We start from the raw sequence: 23,366 nt of genomic DNA, 5'->3' as shown, positions 1-23,366 counted from the left end.
ACATACATGCGATGGTACTTTGTCAGAAATTCATATGTTAAGATTTGACATAGCTCTATTTGCTCCCTTTTGCTCTGTGAAATATGTAATGGAACAGTTCATTTCATTCTCTCTGACAAGTGCCGGAAAAAAACAAAACCTGTTGATGTCAGAAAAAGAAATCTGTCCTCTGTTCTGTAAAAACTTCCTGTGTTGTCTAAATTAGCCAATTACATATCTGGTTAAAAAGTTGAGATGACAGGACACTTCTGATCCAGACAACCCTGGAGTGGAGCACAGGCAGTGAAAGGACAGAGTGGCATGGGTGACAGGAGCACAGTCTATTGAGGCACAGTTATACAGGAAGGCTTGACTATAAGATGCTCGTGCAGACCAACATGACAGTCATAGAGGAGAGTCAGCCTGTAAGGAAGTTCAGAGAGACGCTGGAGCACACAGCAGGTTGGAAGCATAGACTGTTCAAGTAGTGGTCATTAGCCAAGAAGACATACAGGGCATGTTCACACCAAATCCGGACCAGATCTGCATGAGTTTCTGCACATGCAGTGCAGTGTGTTCTGCTGCATTTTTGCCACTTTTTTTTTTTGTTTTAACCTAAAATGAGCTTTGTGTGTTTGAGGGCATTTGCATACGCTTGGTGCCTTCCAGAGCAGAAAAAAAGAAAAAATAGGGCTTGCTGCAGTTTTTCCACATGCTCTGGAACTGAACGCTGTGGTGTAACTAGAGCCCAAAATACCATTGGAATACATTGGATGCATTTTTGATACGTTCTGTAACTGCGCTGCATCTGCTCCGCACTTGGGTGTGAACTAGCCCAGAGGGTAGAAGGCAGAGCCATGGTCAGAAGGCAGGCTAAGTTCACATGGGGATTCAAGCAATAGTCAGAAACAAGTCTAGGTCAAACTGGGGAGTCAGCAGAGACACGCTGTGATCAGGATCTAGCCGAGGTCAAAACCAGGAAGGCAGAGCAAAGGAAAAAAGTCCAAGGGCAGGTTGGATCAGCATTGGAAAGCAGATAACAGCAGGATCAAGCCAAAATGCAACTCCGCTCTGTCCCCAAATAGGCCATTTGGCATGAAAGGCAGAGATTAGGTGTGCATGTCTGTGCACCTGCATTCCCACGCAGCATGCCGCGTGAATATGTGAATTGTTTGCGCCAATATATGTGCACACGCAATTAGTTGGCAATATGTTCTGCATGTTGGCATCTTCTGATTTTGTTCTGACAGCGTTCTCCCAGGGGGTTTCATTTTTCAGTTTTATATGCATCCACTTCTTATCTTGGACTACAGAACAATGAGAGGGGGTGGGGTTCAGTTGTTTAGCAAAAGACAACTAGGAAGGGATGCCATCCTTTGTAAATGCTCTACTACAAAATGCTGTCCGCCCACAGAAGGAAATAGGAAATTAAAGCGGAGTGCATTTTTCGCAGATTGAGAGGTATTTTCCTACACTAGCAGTGTCTTTAAAAGGGATAAGACATAAGTGCATGTATTTCAGAGCTATACTGCATATGTTTTTTTTGCCTTTACATACACATTAAAAAGTACATGTAAGGGCGTGGTTTGATGGCCGTCTGAACCAGCCGCACATTCTAGGAGCTCCGCCGGGACCGTCTGAATCTGCAGCCTAGCAGCCACATCAGACAGTAGACATGGGCAAATATGGACCCCGCCGGTCCTCCAAATCCCAGCCGTCACAGAAAACAAAAACAAAAAACCGCCTCAAACGATTAAATCGTTCTCTGATGCGAGCGAGGCACAGGGGACTCAGGCACACATGATGGCGCCGCCGGAACACCGGACTCCTCGTGGAGAGCAGAATGCTAAGGCACACTCTCAGCACATGCAAGAGGGATCAGACCTGTCACGGTCTCCCTCCACAGACTCATCTGGATCCCAGAGGTCAAAGCAGGATGTGTCCCCCTTGGGGCGCCGAGAATCGGGAAGCGAGTCAGAGGACGGACGGGGTAGCTGGGCGAGAGAGGGGGGAGATGCAGTGAGGCCCTCGCCCACCCGCATAGGGGTCGAAAGACCACCCGAGCTCACTCACCTGGGAGGTGGGGCGGAAGACATCAATATGAGCCCAGAAGACCCGATACCGTTCCCGGGTACCCCCCGATTTCGTCCCCTGCTTCCTGGGCCCTTCCTCCAGACTGCACGCCTAGGCCACGGAGAAGCCTTACAGCCGGGGGCTCCAGTCACCAGCATCCCCCAATCCATCAGAGCCCATACCTGGCCTTACAAGACCAACCCAGCTCTCCAATTCTGACGCCACAGCGCCACCTAGCGGCCACACAGCACCAAAGCAGACTATTCCTATGTCAACAACACAAAAGCAAGCCATTCAGGGGGATCCGGCTCCTCGCTATAATAAAACAAACAATAGATGCACAATCCTTTTCAGACCCTGATGAAGAATACTCTTCTTGGAGGGAATACATTAAACACATCCCCACAAAAAAAGACTTCAAGCTCCTAATACAAGAAGTCAGGACAACATGTAAAACCGAAATACAATCTCTTTGTGATGATTTCCGGCAACTAGCCCAACAGGTGACGGAAGTGGAAGAAGACCTTCAGACAACTAAAATGGTGGTCCATAAGATACAAGCTCAACATGTTGAACACTCTTTTGAAATTCGGGAGCTACAACGCAGAGTGGAAGATCTTGATAATAGAGGTAGGTGAAATAATCTGAGAATCAAAGGGCTTCCAGAAACAGACGGGCCGGAAGATCTCCACACCAAACTACAAACGCTATTCAATACCGTGCTTGGGGCTCCACCATCGCAAATAATGGAGTTGGACCGGGCACACAGAGCGTTGCGCCCCAGAGGCTCATCCTCTACGCCGCGAGACGTTATATGCAGACTTCATTACTTTCCGATAAAAGAAGAAATACTAAATTTCACCATAGTTTATGCATATGCTTCAAGGGAGGGCATTAACCTCCCGTGGTTAGTCTCTATGACTAGTTCTAATGTTGTTTATTTCACTTTCAGAATTATTCTACTCAGTTTCTTTCTTTTTCATTTTCTACTGACACACCCAGGGCCGGCCTTAGGCCTTTAGGCGCCCTGTGCGGCCGCACGGCTCGCACACCCCTAAGGCCGGCCCTGGACACACCAGTGCTTCCAGGACCCAGTTTTCTCCTACTTCACTCGACGCAACAGACACCAGGTTAGTTCCTTGTACCCTTTCTTCCAGGGATGGACACACACATTAGCCCATCATATCAGCACCCACCCTGGCCTAACCCAAAGCAATGGATCCTACTGATATTAAATTATTCTCCCTTAATGTTAAGGGATTGAATTCCCCCTTTAAACGCAATATAGCATACAGGGAATTTAGGAGTGCTAATCCAGATGTTGTTTTTCTACAGGAGACACACTTTACCCCACAAAATACATTTAAGTTTATGCTTTTCTTCTACCCTAGAGCGTACGCAGCTTCCCACACTAAGAAAAAAGCGGGGGTGGTAATTTTACTAAAAGACACATGCTCATTCCTACCCAACCTGGTCCAAACAGATAAAGGGGGTAGATATGTAATCCTACACAGAGATTGGCAAGGCATACCAACTACTCTATGCAACGTATATGCCCCAAACTCAGGACAGATCAGTTTCCTCACTCAAACTTTAAATAAACTTACTGCTCTAGACCATACATACCTTATCATTGGGGGTGACTTTAATCTACCATACTCAAATGCCATGGACCACATGGGTTCACTGGGAAAGAGAGCCCCAAAGGCCACGGAATGTAACTCGCGACACTTCCGTCGACTACTAAGATGACACTCCTTGCTAGATTCTTGGCGTGTGCTCCACCCTTCGGAGAAACGCTTCACTTTCTATTCCCAAGTGCACCACACACGCACACAAGAATAGATTATTTTCTAGTAAATACCCCAGTCCTGAGAAATTTGAAATCGGCAGAAGTGGGGGTAATCTCATGGTTGGATCATGCGCCAATCGATCTAACCCTGAGGTTGGAACCCACTCGGATCAAAAACTGTCATTGGAGATTAAAACGACAGTTTGCTTAAAGACGAGATTCCAAGGCAAGATATTATGAAGGCCATTAGCTCCTACTTCGAACTAAATGAAGGCACGGTATCTCAAACTTCAGTACTGTGGGAGGCCCATAAGGCCACAATTCGAGGTCATTGCATTGGCGTCTAAAATTAAAAAAAGACAGGGTGGCCACCACAGTACGTTTGAAGGAGATAATTGACCTGGAACGAAATTTAGCAGTAACTCCTTCCAAACCACTTCTACGTGAACTGGTCCAAACTAGAACGCGCCTGCGGCACTTATTGACGCATAAGGTCGAAATGTCTATGACTCATTTAAGGCAAAGGTACTATGAAAGGGGGGACAAGGCGCACACCCTATTGGCCCGAAAGGTACGGGAAGAGGCTAATGGTAGGGGATTGAAGGCAGTTACAGATACGGGAGGCACCCTACAACACCATCCAGACGTAATGGCTAAAGTGTTTAGGGACTACTATACCGATCTTTACAATCTATCAGATACAGCCTTTACTCCAATAGATATGCAACTGACTACACGCGTCCAGAACTACCTGGCAGGGTGTGACCTACCGAGAGTTACAAGCGAAGCACTAGAGGCCTTAAACTCGGATATCACACATGACGAACTAAAGAACGTTATTCGAGCCCTGCCCACAGGAAAATCACCAGGACCAGACGGATACCCGTACTCATACTACAAGACATACATAGACACCCTCCTCCCCTATATGACAAACATGTTTAACGGTTTTCTACATGGGGCTGTAATACCCACATCGTTCCTGACCTCTCACATAACGGTGTTTCCCAAACCAGACAAAGATGGGGAGCTATGTGCAAATTACAGGCCTATAGCCCTTCTCAATTCAGATTTCAAAATCTTTACGAAAACATTAGCGAATCGTTTAGCCCAATTACTGCCCACACTTATACATAATGATCAAGTAGGCTTTGTGCTAAATCGCCAAGCAGGAGATAATACCCGTAGACTTGTAGACCTGGTAGACATTGTAAACAAGGAGAAAAAGGAGGCCCCTTTGCCAAAGCAATTCATGCACTATACTCCACTCCTTCAGCATCTATAAAATTGCGAACAGCGACTTCCGCACCGTTCCAGATACGCAACGGCACTAGACACGGGTGCCCGTTGTCCCCTTTGCTGTACGCTCTATGTATTGAACCCCTTGCGGCACGGATTCGCAGGACACCTGACATCACGGGGATACAGATAGGAACGCACGATTACAAACTGGCTTTCTTCGCAGACGACGTAATTCCCTCACTAACACACCCACAACGGTCATTACCAAACTTGCTCTTGGAACTTCATAGATACTCCAGGGCGTCAGGCTATAAATTAAATTTAGGCAAAACTGAAGTTCTCCCATTGAATATACCTCACACTCAATTGATTTCACTACAAACCATATTCCCCTCCAGCTGGAAAAGTGAAAAAAATTAAATACCTGGGAGTTTTATTACAAATAATACACACTCACTATTTGCGAATAACTACAAACCTTTGTTTCAATCACTACGGTCACAACTACAGAAATGGAAATCTTTGAGATTGTCAGTCACGGGTAGACTGACCTCGGTTAAAATGACATTGCTACCGAAGCTGCTGTACCATTTTACCACATTACCAGTTAGAATACCAGCCATGGATTTGAAATCCTTTCAAAAAGAGGTTTTACACTATCTATGGGAGGGAAAGCGACACCGGGTGTCGCAGAAAATATTATACGCGACGACTGCAAAGGGAGGCCAGGCTTTACCACATTTCCCTACATATTACCAGGCGGCTCTATCAAGGCTTGATCCCCCTACGAGCTGGGCGACCATAGAAGGCCTATGGCTCTCACCGGTCCATCCAAAATGCACTGTTATGGTCCAATCCAGTGCAAATACCCAAGGGTGCTCTGCTTTCCTCCACGAGGCTTACGTTAGAAATATGGAATAAGGTTAAGATATCCAAAGGACTCGCGACGGCCCGTTCCCCACTGACTCCCTTCCTACTGAACCCAAAACTACAGGCAGGGATGTCTAGGGAGTGGGAGGGGCTGTGGCGATCCAGAGGTCTGTTTCACCTTCGAGATCTACTGGATAGGGTTACAAATAGAATACTGCCCTTTGAACAACTTAGGGAAAAACATGATCTCCCACTTAGAGCTGTATACTCATATTTACAAATTAAACATTTTGCCCAGTCAATTGCTAAAACATTGACCTTCCCCCCACGTACCTCATTCGAGACTCAATGTTTGGCTCCACACTCCTCTAGAGGTATGATCTCCTTTCTCTACAACCTGCTAAACAAGGACTCAGGGCAGGAAGAGACAGGCCACCCTTATATGCGGAAATGGGAAAACGCCCTGGCGACCACAATCTCGCCTCAGCAATGGAAAAGTATATGGGAGGACGGCAGCAAAGTCCTCCATTTGTTCGGTATATAGAGAAAATCAGTACAAAATAATGTACCATTAGTACCACACACCGGATTTTCTCCATACACTCAACCCAAAGTTATCCCCAAATTGCTGGGAGGTGTGATGGAGCAAGAGGCACCCTGTTCCAAATATTTTGGACCTGCCCAGGAATTGAATCCTATTGGGGAGAAGTCAAACGCATCCTAGAACAAATAGTGGGACAGACACTCTCCGCTCAACCTATACATTTCTTGCTAGGATTGCCCATGCCAGACCTCTCAAGAGCTCATAGGAAACTGACGACACATTCTCACGGCAGCCCGCTGTCTCATACCGCTACAATGGAAACGAAAGCTTCCCCCATCGAAACTAGATCTTTTTGCCAGAATCAAAGATGTACAAGTTATGGAATACCTGACAGCACGGCTAAATAATACAGTAGAAGCTCATAAAGTGGTATGGAGACCGTGGGATGTCTATGAGGAATACACGAACTGAGAGGCGAAGGAGGAGTAGACAAGGGGGGAGCATGGGGGGAGACAGGCCCTGGTGTAAGGAATCAGAGGGACAGGGGTACAAGAGGAACTCTGATATAGGTTGCTCATGCTGTTCATATAGAACGCTATCCTGGAAGAAGACTACACACACTTTCTTTTCTTATTACTATATAGTTATGATGTTTTAAGGTTGTTAGTTTAATTGCAGATACATCAATGTAAGAAGGTATTTGTTGGATGGTGCTCTTAAATAAATAGATAAGCTAATCTAGAACAGAATATTATGAGCCATAAGAAGATGTAATCACAACTCGCAGAGAGGTTGGTAAGAAATATAGGAAACACCTGATATCTATAGGAAATAGAGAAACAAACATACAATAGTATATGAAACAATGTCTGGGTTGTGATTTCTGGTAAAACGCTTCATGTTTTTTTTTTTTTTGTTTCTTGATACCTCACATGATGTCATAAGTTTTGTAATTCATATATGCGATTTTCAAAATAAAAATTGTCAATTTAAAAAAAAAAGTACATGTAAACTTTTATTTACGAGTATAGAGATGGGAAGGGCGGCAAGTGCTATTGGGGCAGCCAGGTTCCTAGACAGGATAAGGAAGACCCGTTTATTCCAGCAGCTCCTTCAGGGGAGAGCACTACACATTAAGAAAAACAAAAAATACATTTAAAATAAAATAAATTCAGCAGAACCAAAGCTTCGTTTATTGCCGGCTGCATAAAACAAAAAAGCAAATACTGCAAAATGAGCACGAGCCAAAATCTACTTCATTCATCCTGCAGCATTACACTTCACGATTTACAGTATATCAGTCCAACAAGAAAGTCCAGACATCATTAGCACTCTACAATTACTCTCCTACCGCCTGCATAATATCCCTTATTTATCAAGTGCATATTCCATGTCATTAGCATCAAGCTGTCCCAAGAAAGCCTCGGGGGGGGGCAATTAATCACAGCTTGAACATGCAAATAATTGTGGAACTTGCGTTTCGCAGAAAAACAAAAAACGCGACGTTGAAAAGAAAAAAGCAGCAGATAAGCGCCTTTTCTTGGTTTAGGTTTGTAAAGAAGAGTAAAGATAATAAGAAAGGAGTTTATTATAGGGAACCAGGAAATCAGATTAGGCTTTATTTATACAGGAGCAGTTTTCCTCAGCCAATAGAAGCATGCAGCAGAGTAACAAAATAAGAAAAAGGTTTTTGAATTATTTTTTTATATTAAATTACCTCCGGCCTTCCTTTTAGTCTAGCACAGTTGTACAGGCTCTTCTCCAATACTGAAAATTTCACTGCACACTGTGAGCGTCTCACAATGTGCATTAGAAACTGCAAAAATTCAGATAGAGCCTGCCTCTGAAGGACACCCAGCATCATCTATCTATATCTTTCCTCCTCAGCCTGACTGTTCCTGGCCCACCTTGTTCATTCATTGGATTTCAGTTCTTTCAATCAAACAGGCTCAGCATCACATGAGGGTGTTACTTAGGGCAGATGGTACGCAAATGCAGGCCGTCTAGGAATGCCCATTCCTCCAGACTTACATCCACCAATAAAATGCAATAACTCCCACCAAGAGCCAGCCTACTGCTTGCAAACAGGGCTGAGGGCTTTTGGGAGGAGTACCGAGTATTCTGACTCAGATTGTTGTATTGGTGATTTATCCCTTGCTGAGACCTCTATGCCTGGCCTGTATAAGCAGATATAAATCACTGCAGACAATCCTTATCAGATAGCTGAACTCAAATACCTTTTCATCCACGAAGGTGCTTCATTTGAATGCAGCAGGGTTACAACAGGCTACAACAGATGAATGAATAGATGAATAGAAGGTCAGAGATAGTGATGTTTCCAAGCATGCAATGCAGATTAACATGTTGTCATGTTACCGTCAGCCATGACACTGGAAACAACTGGTCTCATAAATAAAAGGGGAAATACATCATAGATGTTAGGGAACACAGAAAACCAATAACCCAAAACGACCACACAATGTCAGTATATGAATTAGCCAAACAATATCAATAGTATACAAAGGTCAGCAGGTTTGCCAGACCAACCTGCTGACCTTTTACGAAGAGGTAAGTAGAGACCTGGATGGAGGGAGGCCGGTGGACGCAGTGTACCTGGACTTTTCCAAAGCATTTGATACGGTGCCACATAAACGCTTGTTATACAAGCTAAGGGCATGGATGAATTAAGAGTGCACCTGGATAGAGAACTGGCTACAGGAACGTGTACAAAGAGTATCAGGTAATGGCACCTTTTCAGACTGGGCCATGGGAGGCATGCCCCAGAGTTCTGTGCTGGGTCCCATGCTTTTTAACCTGTTTATTAATGATATAGGGGAGGGAGTGAGTAGCCATGTCTCAGTGTTTGCCGATGAGAAAATTGGGAGGGTAATAGACACAGATTTAGACATTATAACATTACAAGAGGACCTGGATAAAATCGGGGAGTGGGCAACTGTATGGCAGATGAAGTTCAATATCGATAAATGTAAGGTAATGCAGCATGGAGTTAAAATAGGCAAATGGACTATACACTTATGGGAATGCCATAATGCCACTAGGGAAGTCGGAAACGGAGAAGGATTGGGGGTCATCATAGACCGCAGATTGAAGAACAGCTCGCAGTGCCAGACTGCTGTAAACAAAGCAAGTAGAGTCCTGTCTTGCATTAAGAAGGGAATGTATTGCAAGGACAAGTCTGTAATTTTACCACTTTACAGATCACTGGTTCGGCCATATCTGGAGTATGCGGTCCAGTTTTGGTCACCGATACTCAGAAAAGATGTCCTTGAGCTGGTAAAAGTCCAGAGGAGGGCAACCAAACTCATTAAGGGGTTTGAGGACCTGAACTATGAAACAAAGTTGTTAAAATTAAATACCTGTATGTTCTCTTTGGAGGTTAGGAGATTAAGGGGGGACATGATTTTCTTGTATAAACTGTTCAATGATGACAGCAACCTTAGTAACAGACTGTTTACTGTTAGCTCCGTAACAAAGACCAGAGGGCACCACCAAAAATTGGTGTAAAAAAAATTTCAACACAGGGCGCAAGGGGTTCTTCTCAGTTAAAGCGGTTAGGGTCTGGAACTCGCTGCCGCAGGAAGTGATCTCAGCTAAGAGTGTGGAATCGTTGAAGAAACTGGACGAGTTTCTCGGAGACCATAAAATACAGGGGTAAAGGCACTCCTAAGAGCAAAATCACACGTGGACACACTTGCTCAAACATGAATGCATACACACAATAGGTTGGACTTGATGGACTTATGTCTTTATTCAACCTTAAATACTATGTAACTATGAGCAAATGGCTTAAGGAAAATAAACTATATAAATTCTCATCTCACATGTGTATGAATATTAACTATGACTATTAATTAGGGATGCACCGATATATCGGCCGCCGAAACATATCGGCCAAAAATGGCACTTTTGGCATAATGCCGAAAGTGCCATTTTCCTGCCGATACATCGGCGCATCCCTGATTTCTTTCCTCCCCGCTGGGCGCTGCTCTATGTCCCAGCAGGGAGGACAGAAAGTGACAGCCGGCCGAGCGCTGCAATGGAGAGCGCTGAGAGTGGCCGGCGTCTCCTCCTACACCGTTCTGCTGCCTATCACAGTCCGGCAGAGTGGTGTGGAGGCAGAGACAGCGCTGTCACAGGAGGCTGGTCTTTCCTCTCCACACCGCTCGATCAGCCTCCTGTGACAGCGGTCAGAGAGAAGAGCAAGCACAAACACTAAGTGATCACTGAGTGTTTGTACATAATTGAGGGCATGGTATGTTAACTATATCCTCAATTATGAATGAATGGGAGTGATCTACATCACCCCCTGTTCATTCATAGTTGTAGTTATAGTAAAACAATGTTCTCATGTTATCAATGAACAGGAAGACTCAGAGGATTCCTGTTCATTGATAACAGGGGATACAGGAAAAGAGATTGAGGACTGTGTGTTCTCAATCTCTTTTTCCATTTTAAAAAGGGAAATATCAGGGGTCTGTTTAAACCCCTAATATTTCCCCAAAGCCCCTAAAAGTAAAGTAAAAAATTTTTAATAAAAAAATGAATAAAAAAAAAAAAAAATTGAAAAAAAAAAAGTTTATAAAAAAAATGTGAAAAAATAAAAATCATTTTCAGTTTCGGTCTGACTTTTTTAAATTTCGGTTTGAAAATTTTCATTTTGGTGCACCTCTACTATTGTCATATTTTTTACAACTATTGTGACAGCACACTGAGGCAGGGTGCCGTGATATTTTCAGGAAACCATGTGCAGCACCCTGCCGGCCTTCGCCACCAGAAATGATCTGCTTGCATTGCATAGAGATACACAGACATTACAAAGACTAAAATAAGGTAGGAAATGAAAGCCAAAAGAAATTTAAAAAACGTTACACTCCAAAGACATGCTGGAAGGTTATTGGCACTGGTCAAAATTGGCCTTTGTATGTGTGTTCCATAGGGACCTTAGATTGCAAGCCCCTTAGGGGGAGGGACTGATGTAAATGTACAGTATGTAAAGCGCTGCGTAAATTGACGGCGCTATATAAAATACCAATAGTAAATAAATAAATTAGCATGTTACTGAGGGAGGTCCCAAGGAAGGCAAACTATAAGGAGATTAAACTGCAATTTTAAACCAAGTATAAAGCTCCCGAAGCTATTTTATATATAGTCTTGGATAGAGTAGAAAACGGAAAAGATCTCTGTTGTGGGTTTTTTTTTTAGTCTGATTCCTGTTGGGTGATTTTCTTTCATTTCCAGTTCCAGAAACATAGCAAAATTTAAAGAACTCCAGGCACAAATAATACAAAATGTGGCTACCCCCCACACTTAAAAGGGTTAAGTGCTTGTTTTGGTCTATTTATATAGCGCCAACATTTTGCGCAGCTCTTTACAATATACATGACAATTACAAGACAAAATGGTAAGGAGGGCCCTGCCCCTGAGGGCTTACAATCTAAAATGGAGGGACAAGTGATACATGAGGAGGTAACTGTGTGGGGATGAATTATTTGAGAAAGTGATAGTTCAGTGGTTAGGTCGAGGTGGGATAGGCTTCCCTGAAGAGATGAGTCTTTAGGGATCGCCTAAAAGGCAGTCAGAGTGGGAGATAGATGGACAGGTCGGGGTTAGATGGACAGGTCGGCGTTAGGAGTTCCAAAGGATGGGAGAGACTCTAGAGAAGTCCTGGAGGCAAGCAAGGAAGTCCTGGAGGCAAGCAAGGGAGGAGTTGACTAGGGAGTTGGAGAGCAGGGAGTCTTTGGAAGAGCGGAGGGGACCGTTAGGGTGATATATTTTGAGACAAGGTTTGAGATATATCCGGGGCAGAGTTGTGGATGGCTTTGAAAGTGGTTGTTAATATTTGGAATTTTATCCTTTGGGCGAGTGGAACCCAGTGCAGGGATTGGGGGGGGAGGGGGGGTTGCAGACACTGAACGGTTGGTTAGGTGGATAAGTCTAGCAGCTGCATTCATGATAGACTGAAGGGGGGATAGCCTGTGTAGAGATAGGCCAATGAGGAGGGAGTTCCTAAATCCTTACCTAGACAGACCATCAAGGAGGCATCGATGGCTGGACCCATGTCATATGCCAGAAGGCAGTGTTTTAATGCAATATTTCTTGCTCCATGTGAGCTTGCTATGGCTAAATAACTCCACAGCAGGTCACCTACACATGAACCTTCAAGTTGGGAACTTTCAAAGATGCGAAGGTGTGTTCGCATATCCAGTCATGTAAGTTAGTTCAAGTGTCTGGCATACATGGTCACATGTGTGCGTCCTCCAAGTGGTTGTGCTTGTGTACAGTACTGTATAGAATACAGTATCTTTATTTCAAGCCCAGGATGCCCTAACTTTGTTGAACTTACGAACAAATTGGACTTACAAACACACTCCTGTTCGTATGCAAGGGACTTACTGTACTGTCTTCTGGAAACTCACAATGTTTTTGGATGTCGAGTAGGTTACATTAGTAGGTCTGGAGGGGTATGACAAATGTTAATCAGCTTCTTTGCATAAAAGATCAAAAAATGTATGTATGTATGTATGTATGTATGTATGTATGTATGTATGTATGTATGTATGTATGTATGTATGTATATATATATATATATATATATACACACATATACACACACACACAATTGAGCACTTTCTTCTTTGCTCTACCACGTGTATATAGTACATTCAATAAACTTGGATTATACTTTCATTGCACAAGACAGCGGTTTAGAATCTTCTACAACAATTATATATGTATGTATATATATATATATATATATATATATATATATACACACATATACACACACACACAATTGAGCACTTTCTTCTTTGCTCTACCACGTGTATATAGTACATTCAATAAACTTGGATTATACTTTCATTGCACAAGACAGCGGTTTAGAATCTTCTACAACAATAGGTATGGTGAAGTTCCTCTTTAACTTCACTTATTGTTCAAGACAAATGTGATACAATTTCATATTATCCATCTTTGGGCCAACAAAAAAAGTATTCAATATTTTCTCAAAGTTGGACATACAATTGTGTGAACAGATAAGTGTTGATAGTTGCAGGTTGCTACTGAATACAATGAATGATGCACAGCAAGAATCTATGTATAATGGATTGTATCTACTTCCATAATAGCAGTATTGATAGAATCAGGAGTCAAAACACAAGTGAAACTCTTGTGACCCAAATGCACATGTTGAGCCTGAATGCACATTTCAAAGCGTATTCTCCTAGAAATACAATGAATTGGAAAAGCAATGATAGGTTAAGGAAAGCACTCACCAGTCAATAAAGCATGGTAATGAAGCCCTCTCTCCTTATCTTGGTGTGAGCATACATCAAACAGGTAGGCTTTTATAGGTCCATCAATGAAGTCTGCTGCAAAGTCAAAAGCCACAACTCCAAGCATAGTGATTACTATTGCCCATGTCCTCTTTCTAGCACCTCTTTCCTTGATTAGGGCTGTAACACAAGCAGTGAAAAAAAAAAAAGTTAAAGTGCATCTGCTAAAAACATTAAATGTGAGTACAGTTGGAGTACAGTGATCCTTTTTGTTACCCTTTAAGACATGCCCCCACCTCCCTGTGTGCAGCCCACCTGGTCCTATACTTTCCTCCATCACCATTCCAGCGATCTTGACAGTTCAGCCCTGCACAGCCTTTCTTCTGTGAAGGTTCCCACCAGGTCTTTATCCTGCACATGCATGCCATGGCCCCTTTTTATTCCTACTCATAAAAGCCTCCATCAGTCATGTGGAGTCAGACTTTCCCTATAGAAATGCATGGGGGACAGATGGAAGGCTGTGTAGCACTGGGCAAGGCAAAACTGTGAAGATCACCAAAATGGGGGTCAGGGTTATGTATTGGTCCAGATGGGCTGCACTCAAAAAGGTGGGGCAATTCCTCAAAAGACAACTTGTACCAAAGGTATAGCTGTCCTTTAAAGCAAGGTTATCAGACTTGATGTGATAAATTAAAAAGTAATGGGCTAAATACTTTTACTAGAAAAATTACTGCTTTTGGCCTCCTCCAGTTATGATCACATAACATTTATATATTCTACATTATCTATTGTACCCTACTATATACCCGTTTTTGTAAAGCCCACCGAATGGCTCACCCCTATATTTTGCTTTATTGTCCTGTACCACCGTTATGGTTTTGAACTGATGTCTGGTTGGTGATGCCTTACTGTATCTTTTTCTCTTAGTGAAAATGTGGTTCTTGCTCTCAACATTGCTGGCATAGATGTATCCTCGCCAAAGGTGCATCTACAACAAATTGCGGCCCACCCAGCTCCTGGCAGTGATGTGACTCATGGATCAGTGTCCCCTTCCTTCAAGTGGAGCCCAGGGCATGTGCCATACCCTGGATATGCCAGTGGTCCTCACGCAGATTTGTAGTTTGGAGGAAGAGAGTTGCGTCTGACCAGGTCTTACAAAATACAGAGTGCACTGGGCAGCGACCAAACTCTGGTACCTATTAGACTGTAGTCATATTTAGACACATACATTGAACAAACACAGCAATACACATTCACTGTATGTGAATATTTAGAGCACTAAAAAAAAGGTAAACATTGGATTAAACCCCAGCAACACTTACTCACCTTCCATAAACCCTCCTCCCTCTTCCCCCACACTCCATTCATCCTCCAGGAGTAAACATGCCCAGTACTTTAGGGTATGGGGCAGCATGTAACCAACTCCTCTTCCTTCCATATAATAAAGATGGTGATTGACCAGCCTCTGTTACACGAGGGCAGTCTAAGAGTCCACTGCTCTATGCAGTCAAGTCATGACTCAAAGCCTACACTAGGTTTTCTTTGCTCTCAGCAACGGATCTAAAGTAAAAGGCAAGTATGGGCTGCTGGGGAAGGGGGAAGTTAAGCATAACTCAACTTTTTTTTTAAGTAATAGCCTCTTAAACAATAAAATAAAAAAGGAGCTAATGTTTCAAAATTCTCTTCCCCCCTCCTTCACTACTAAATGTCCTCTGGACTGCAGGAGAGCAAGTATAATTCAACCCCCTTTCTTTGACCCCAGGTTGTCCTTTACCTGCCTGCAGCCTGTGACTTGAATGTGAAGGAGAAGCAGCACAGAGATTAACTCAACACTCTGCATCTTTCATTTCCACTCTGAGATCTGCTGTACAGAGCCAGCAAGAGGCTCATACCAAGTTAAATTCAGATGCTTGCACTGCTTCCATTTACAAAAATACACTGAATGAATACATAATACAGAATTCATTTTCATCTTTTAAATTTGCCTATCTAGAGTTCAGCTTTACGTGAACTTGTTGCTTTGCCCTGCACGAACAAAGCAAAGGATAATTTTAAAAATGCACAGAGATCCATGGAATGGGTAGGCTTGTGTTCCTCACGGGCAATATGTCCTAAAAAACAAACACAAATGGTGTCTGTCTTGTCTCTGAGTCTCCTTGTCCTGCAGCTACAGAATGGCTGATCATGATCGGGTTATACAGCCCCAGTGGTCCTGCAAATTTAAATTGTCATACTAAAAAGAAAAAAAGCAAGTTACAACTACACGTTCTACTTGTTTCTGGCACTACTTCAGGGAATGAGCCCACTGAGGGTTTGCTTTATACATAACCGTACTTCTAACAAGTCTAATAATGTGTTGGCAGTCAGTGCTTGAGTAAGGTCACACAGGAGGAGAGTAATGAGGATGTAAGAGGTTCACAAATAACAGGTTGCCTTATAGATCTGGGCTGGGGGCATTGACAAGATTAAGTGGTTTTCTTTCAAGTGTCTGGGGTTCCCTTTGTGCAATATATTACTTGACCGTTTGCAATATATCATGTAGTCATGAACACTGTCAGGTATCAATAGAAAGCAAGGTCTATTTATTACATGCTAATTTCTTTTCAAAGAGAAATTTTGATTAGCTGAATGAGTGACGGATTCAATACAACTAAAAGCTCCTGTTTGACAGTCTATACCAGCAATGGCGAACGTCTTTGAGCCCGAGTGCCAAGACTGCAGCGCAAAAATCAATTTATCTAAAGTGCCAACACTAAAAATAATTTTCGTATTGCGTTTTAGTTTGGGCACTGGGGTTTAAAAACCTAAATTATCCAAATCCTTCATTAAGTCTCATACATTCTAGACATGTGCACTGCCAAAAAATTTGTTTCGTTTCGTTTTAAATTCGGATTTGTGTTATTTCGTTTTTCGGGATTCGGGTGTGAAAGTCAATGCGGATGAAATTCGTTAGCGGTAGTTCGTTCTAACGTTCGTTTCGTTTTCGTTTCTTATTCGTTCGTAGCAAAGTGACATTTGAGGGGGCAAAATGTTTTTCTCCTTCTCTAATGTCACTTTGCCCCAACGAACTAAACGAATAAGAAACGAAAACGAAACGAACGTTAGAACGAACTACCGCTACCGAATTTCGGAAATGGAAATTCGGATTCGTTTGCATTCGTTATATCTGTAATTCGGAATCTTGATACATCCGAATGTCCGAATTTCCATTAGGAACGAAACGAATCGCACATGTCTAATACATTCCCGCTCTACACACTGCAGCTTACAATAGGAGGGTTTCAGTAACAGAGGCAGTGCTATCGGACAAGAAAGCAGTGGGCAGGAATGGGTATTGCCAGGTAATGTGTTTTAGTTTGCGTTTTAGTTTGGGCACTGGGGTTTAAAAACCAAAGCACAAAACATTCAGAATCACTACCGTAGGCAAAATAAAGAAAAAAAAAAAAAAAACACACATTTTCAGATAGTTCAACATTTTTTTTCTTTACCATTTTTTACTTTCTTTAAATTTGTATTTACATTTTATCTTTTACAATTTTTATGGATTGTATTATTTTTACTTTAATCACTAATTTTTTTTACAATTCATTAATTTTTTCACCTAACTTTATTGCTATCACACACGAGCGAACATGTCCGTCAGCGATTAGCATTTGGAGGTGACTGGTTCTCTTTATTAAACCGGTCGCCTCCAATACAGGTGTAGCACAGCACTGTGCTGGCTCTCCTGTGACAGCGGAGATGGGAAGGCTGAGTGCAGCCTTCCGGTCTCACTGTTCACACGGAGCAGAGTGCAGAACAGATGTTCTGCTCCCTGCTCTCCATCCTGAACTTCTTTGTTGTGGTCCCCCCAGAAAAGACCTGCAGGCTGCATACAAGTGATCTCCGCGGCATCGCCGAGATCACTTTTAGTAAACAAACGGCAGCTTCCCCACTGTGCATTTAGTCCTGCTTGCCCGAAGCAGGGCTAAATGTGGTAAAACACAAACAAAAAAGCCTACCCTCCTGATGCCCAGAACTGCCTGTGCCGGGTGTCAGGCGATATTAATTTTGACACCCCCGCCTAGGCTTGCATGCCACCTGAGGGGCATCTTCGTGCCCTTGGCAGCATGCGTGCCATTAGGTTTACCACCGCTGGTCTATACAAATACCAAAACCAGTTACTATGTAATGCACAAGAAACATAAAAATCTCCTCTACCGTCCCTAAATTATCCAAATCCTTCATTAAGTCTCATACATTCCCCCTCTAGACAATGTAGCTTACAATAGGAGGGTTTCAGCAACAGAGGCAGTGCTATCAGACAAGAAAGCAGTGGGCAGGAATGGGTATTGCCAGGTACTGAGTAACATGCTAAAATGTTGATAGTCACACCCCACAGCAACATCTATTCATCCCACTGTAGTGCAATCAGGGACAGTCTACATGAGAGAGAGACAATGTTGCTCTATAGTCAGAATAAGGGATGAGATTTGCACTTGCTGCCACCATGGGTTCAAGGTTCGTAGAAAATTATGTACAGATTTGCCCAGGAGCACTTATGTAAACCAAAATGCACTTTGGCTTTGAACTGTGGTCAACAGGCTTAGAAGGGCCAAAACAGGCTTTTGATTAAACCAGCTCCTCACTATAGAAATGGGGCTCAGACCAGCAATGATGTGAATGAATTACAAGAGGTGGTAGGGAAAGAATAGGGAACGCTGTCAAACTGCAAAGGAAGAGACAGGCAGTCTCTTTAATAAGGCAGCGTGAGGTGATTGTCTCAGTGGGCATCCCATTGGGTCATGTGGGGGAGGGCGGGTACCAGTCACCCCCCGCCCCCGTTTTTGGCCAGGGTGTCCCAGGTTGCCAAGAGCTACCTGTGACTCTCTGACCGACATACCTCCCAGCTCACTGGTTCAACCAGTGACGTCATTGAGCTGGACGGGACACTAGACAAAGCTAGAGGTACTGGCAGAAATCTGCCCTCTCCCATCCTCAGAAAGCCATAAATCTAGGGATGCCCCTGGGGTCAGTTGCAGAATGGCACTTTAATTCTGATTGCTAGTGGTCACTTTCAGCTGCTGTCCCATCTATAGCAAACTTTTGTTTTTTGCTTATTTTCCTGCCAAGTCATCCCTTTACTAAAGGCCTTGGTTTTAGGGGGGCATGGTTAAAGCGGCTCCAAATGTATAGCACCTAGAAAAAAAAAGTTTAAATACTCTTGTTGGGAAAAGAGGAGACAGCTAAGTGAAAGTGGAATGATACAGCAGAGAGGTGAGAAAAGAGGAAATAATGCTATGCGGTAGAAAAGGAGCAGAGAGAAAAGGAGAAAAAACAAAAAGAAGGAGGGGGGGGGGGGGGGTAGCAGGGGGGGAAGGAGAAGAAAAAAAAAAAGAAGGGGAAAGAAGGGGAATTTAAGTAGGCTGGGCATAGAGAGACATGGAATGGATAGGGAAGACTCTGAACCGGCCAGGGCACCCACCCAAAGGGAGGGGGACCTGCGCCCAAATGCTGCCCCATCATGACTTTGTTGGCTAAACACTCAACAAGAGGTGCAAGAGGCATTTCTCAGGAGGGCTGAGGTGTAATTATTGAAAAAGGTAAATTGTACCCAATAGAACCATGTTTGTCAGAAACACTCACTGTTTTTTTCATCTCCAGTATCTTCATTCTTGTGGAAAAGCCCCAGCCTGTAATCTTTGTCTCGGGTAAATTTTGGCCTAGCCCTGCTATTTGAAAATCGTCCTGCTGCTGTCCAGTTTGACTCTGCTGTGTGATCTGCAGTCTCTTAACTCCGTAGTAAATCCCCTTTATTTATTTTTTTCCTGGCCAATTATCCCTCACTAAAAATGTCCTGCTGCTGGCCAAACTGCTAGATCATCTTTGTATGCGTATTAGCTCTTCAGAATTTAATGAGATTCACCCCTATAGACTTGAATGGGTGCCGATTCTCTAAGTCTCAAATAAGATTTGCTGAACCCTTGGCGAAAACCCACCTCTATTCAGGAATCTGCATTCGGTGGACTTCAATGGCAGCATTAGTAGGTATTTGTGGGGCTTTGCAGGTGACAAAGAGAAAACTTTAAGCGGAGATATATCATTAAGTGCTTCAGCACCTTATTATGATTATTATTACTCAGGATTCTGCCTCTATAGTCAAAAGGCATGGTTAAGATAAATGACAAGTGTAGCCATCTTGCTCTGAGTGGGGTGACTACCTAAATTTAGTTCTGTTGGACTGAACTCAGACTTGCTGATTTGATAGGGAAAGCCAAATGAGCACAGACTAAGTGTTCTGTTATTGTTTGTTTTGCCTGTTGTTGGGTGTAACCTTGCCAGAAAGCAGGGCAACCAATAGTGGAGTATCATGGATATCTGTCTCTCCAGACAATCACTAGGAGGCTCATGGCCAGTGGTGCATGCTCGGGGAGGACATAAATATCTGGGTCTGACCATGTGAGAGTTTCTCCCTCGGGCCCCCCTGGAGTGTGAGCCGTCTGACCAGACCTATAGCCTGCAGGTGCTCAGGTGTGGACCTAGTCGGGGTCTGAAACTATTTCTGGGCAGGAGAACAAGGGAGGAACTTGGTCTGCTGGAGGGGCATGAGAAGCCAGGATGAGCTTTGACCTCGGAGAGGAGTTTGGTGTCTCACCTAGCTAAGGTTCTACAATACACAATGCCACTGCAATCGTTTTAAAAAGACCCTTTGCACTGTGAAGCTAGGAAGTGGCCAGTGAGTCTAGAGTTCTGTACTGACCTAGATGTCTGTAGCCCTTTACCCTCTCTCCCATTTTTGTGACTTTTGGAATAAAACATGAAATAAGCCTTAAAGTGACTGGCACCTAATATTGAGTATACATGGTTAGAATTGCATACAAACAGGTGCACAAAAAAGCTCATCAGAATGTTCAATATTGCTATCAGAGACTTGACAAATGTCGTTCGAAATGACTTTTGATTCCAGCATGAATGGAGTTTCCCCCATACAAAAACCACATTTGTTACAATTTTATTTGAAAACAAATTTCAATCCTGCTCCTTTTTTTTCTCTCATCACATGGAAAATGATTGTTGATTAGGCACCATTCGAAAAATCGAACAAAGGTTACAAAAAAAAAAAAAAAAGTGACAGTTTTCGAACCACATTTTAACCGTGTATACCCAATTGACCCTATCAGAGTTTTGCCATGAGGATTAGTTTACCTTTTTTTACAAAATGAATAGATGACCTAACTCCCAACACCCTTCTGACCCCCGATCAGCTGATATAAGTTTCCCCAACACTTGAAAACTTCACTACACAGCCCCAGAGACTTTACAGTAACATAAAGCTTGCCAACGGGAAAAGGCTGACCACTCACAGCTGAAAGCATTATGTTGCTATACAGCCTCTGGGGGCTGTGTAGTGAAGGTCTGGGACCGTTATACTGGCTAGTATGGGCAGCGGGCAATGGTCATGCTTTCAGATAAGTGCAGCATGAACTGGAGGAAGGTGTAGGGATATTCGAGGATGGTGTTGTGAGTTAGCTCACCTAATCATTTTTTTGTGAAAAGGTGAAGAAACCCTTTAACCAAGTCATTTTTTCTGTTGTGGCTTTCCCATCATTACAGTGTGTGTTAGTTCAAATGATAAATCATAATCTCTTTGCTGTGCAGGAAGGAACCATGACAGATGTCCCAGCCATGCAGAAAGTACATACATTTATACTCAAGATCAATAGAAGGCTATTTTTAGGATACTGTACAGCTGATAAGACCGGACATTCAATGATCATAGAGGATTTATTCCTGATCAAAACACTGACTCATGCCAAATATACAGTGTACAATTAATTTCATCATAAAGTAGCTGATCTATAAAAACCTGAAGTAAAAAACTATCCTAAGCAACCAAATTCATAGGGGGTCGATTTATATACAATTCACATAGCAATTCACCCTGCAAAGCTCTGTGAATGTTTGTTCTGTGTAAATAGGAGGTAAAAGGAACGTTTTTAGTATACATCGGCTGCTATGGGGTCTGGGGGTGGAAGGGGGGCCTATTAGGTTGCTGAGGCAAATTAAACATAGAACATGTGAGGATAATACCTTATCATTAAGGGTTGGAGTGGTTGCAGTAGACAACTCTAAGGCCCCGTTCCCACTGCGCGATATGCAAATCGCACGTTTGTCGCGCGATTTGCATATTGCGCAACATCGCGAGATTTGCCGCGCGATGTCGCGTTCAAGCTTGCATTGAGCAAGCTTGAATCGCGGCTAAATCCGCTCCAAAAAGGGTCCTGCTGTAGCGACACACGACCCGCAACAGCAGGACCCTTTGCCCCTTTGGATTGCATTGGAGCGCGATATCGTGCGGTAATTTGCCGCGATATCGCGGGAATTACCGCACGATAAATCGCTCAATGTGAACGGGGTGTAATTCCCTGTAAGGCCTGGTTCACACCTGGATGTTTTACAGTGCCTACGCGCTGTAAAACGCTCAACACGTGAAAACCAATAATTGCCTATGGGCATGGTTCCCACCTGGGCGTTTTACAGCGCATTTTTTTACAGGAGTTTTTTTGGGGCGTATTTGCCACGCAAATCGTGGTCGAAACGCGTGGCAAACAAGCATATTCTGTACGCCCAGGTGTGAACCCAGCCTAAAAGTCTACAGTGTAGAGACTACTTCAGATGCACAATGAGTCTTTTGGGAACTTGGCATCATTACTCATAGCTCCCAGAGAGGTTATCAAGAGCCCCCCCATTGCATTTTTGCTATGGGGCCCAGCAATCTGCAGTTATGGCAAGGAATAGAAAAGGAGTAAGGCACAGCTATGAGATTATAAATTGCTTGCTTTTCCTGGATATATTAAGAGAGTTTGTGTCTTGTAAAGTAGTTAGCCTCCAATGTAAATTGCTCTCCTACACATAACTGTATTTTCTGGAGGTAATTGCTTTCACCATGCTTGATCACAGGGGAGAGCAAGTCACATTAAAACCTAAGACGAGTAGATATTTGATTTTTGTTTTGCAGCTTAACACAGAAAAAACATACTAAGGTCCCCCTCAGACCTTGCCTTAACATATACAGTATATCTTTCTGAAATTACCCTCCACATAAAGCGCCAAATAGAAAATACAAACCACATCCAAACAGTTACGAGATATTTCTTTAGGATGTTTAGTTGAAGGACTTGGTACAAGGATGGTAGGAGAATGTTCGGGTTAGGGTGGAAGACAGGGACCTGCTTAGGCACAAAGGAAGGCCTCTCCACTCCCTTATTTTAATGGAGAATCAGAAAAGGCTGTTTACCAGTCAAGGCCACCAGTTCAGAACCATGTCTGGCTGAAGTCCTGGCCACCAATTCAGAAACATGCCTGGCTCAAGTCATGGCAAAGAGGAAAGCAACCTTTGCAATTGAATTGGGTCAGTGGGAGATCTCTGAGGGGTTTAAAAGGGTGATTTCTGCAGAGCCAACAGAACTAAGTGGAGGTCCCTTGGAGTCATCAGGGTACATACATGGGAGGGGGCATCATGAGCAACCCCCTGCACAAAAGGCCAGTGCTAGGGAGTTAGCAACAAACAGCATTAAAAATTCTCATCAAG

At 43.4% G+C, this 23,366-nt stretch overlaps 1 protein-coding gene across 1 annotated transcript in view; it reads right to left on the bottom strand.

Moving 5' to 3' along the window:
* Positions 1–23,366, bottom strand: part of SLC45A2 (solute carrier family 45 member 2) — a 103,368-nt gene that overhangs the window by 69,372 nt on the left and 10,630 nt on the right. Inside the window, exon 2 of the mRNA XM_018563460.1 lies at positions 13,796–13,975. Coding sequence (XP_018418962.1) covers positions 13,796–13,975 — 180 coding nt within the window. The remainder of the gene's footprint in view (positions 1–13,795; positions 13,976–23,366) is intronic.

This window comes from Nanorana parkeri, unplaced genomic scaffold (assembly GCF_000935625.1).
Source record: "Nanorana parkeri isolate BGI_ZX_2015 unplaced genomic scaffold, ASM93562v1 scaffold666, whole genome shotgun sequence".
Classification (NCBI taxonomy): Eukaryota; Metazoa; Chordata; class Amphibia; order Anura; family Dicroglossidae; genus Nanorana; species Nanorana parkeri.
This window is presented reverse-complemented; position numbering and strand designations above follow the sequence as displayed.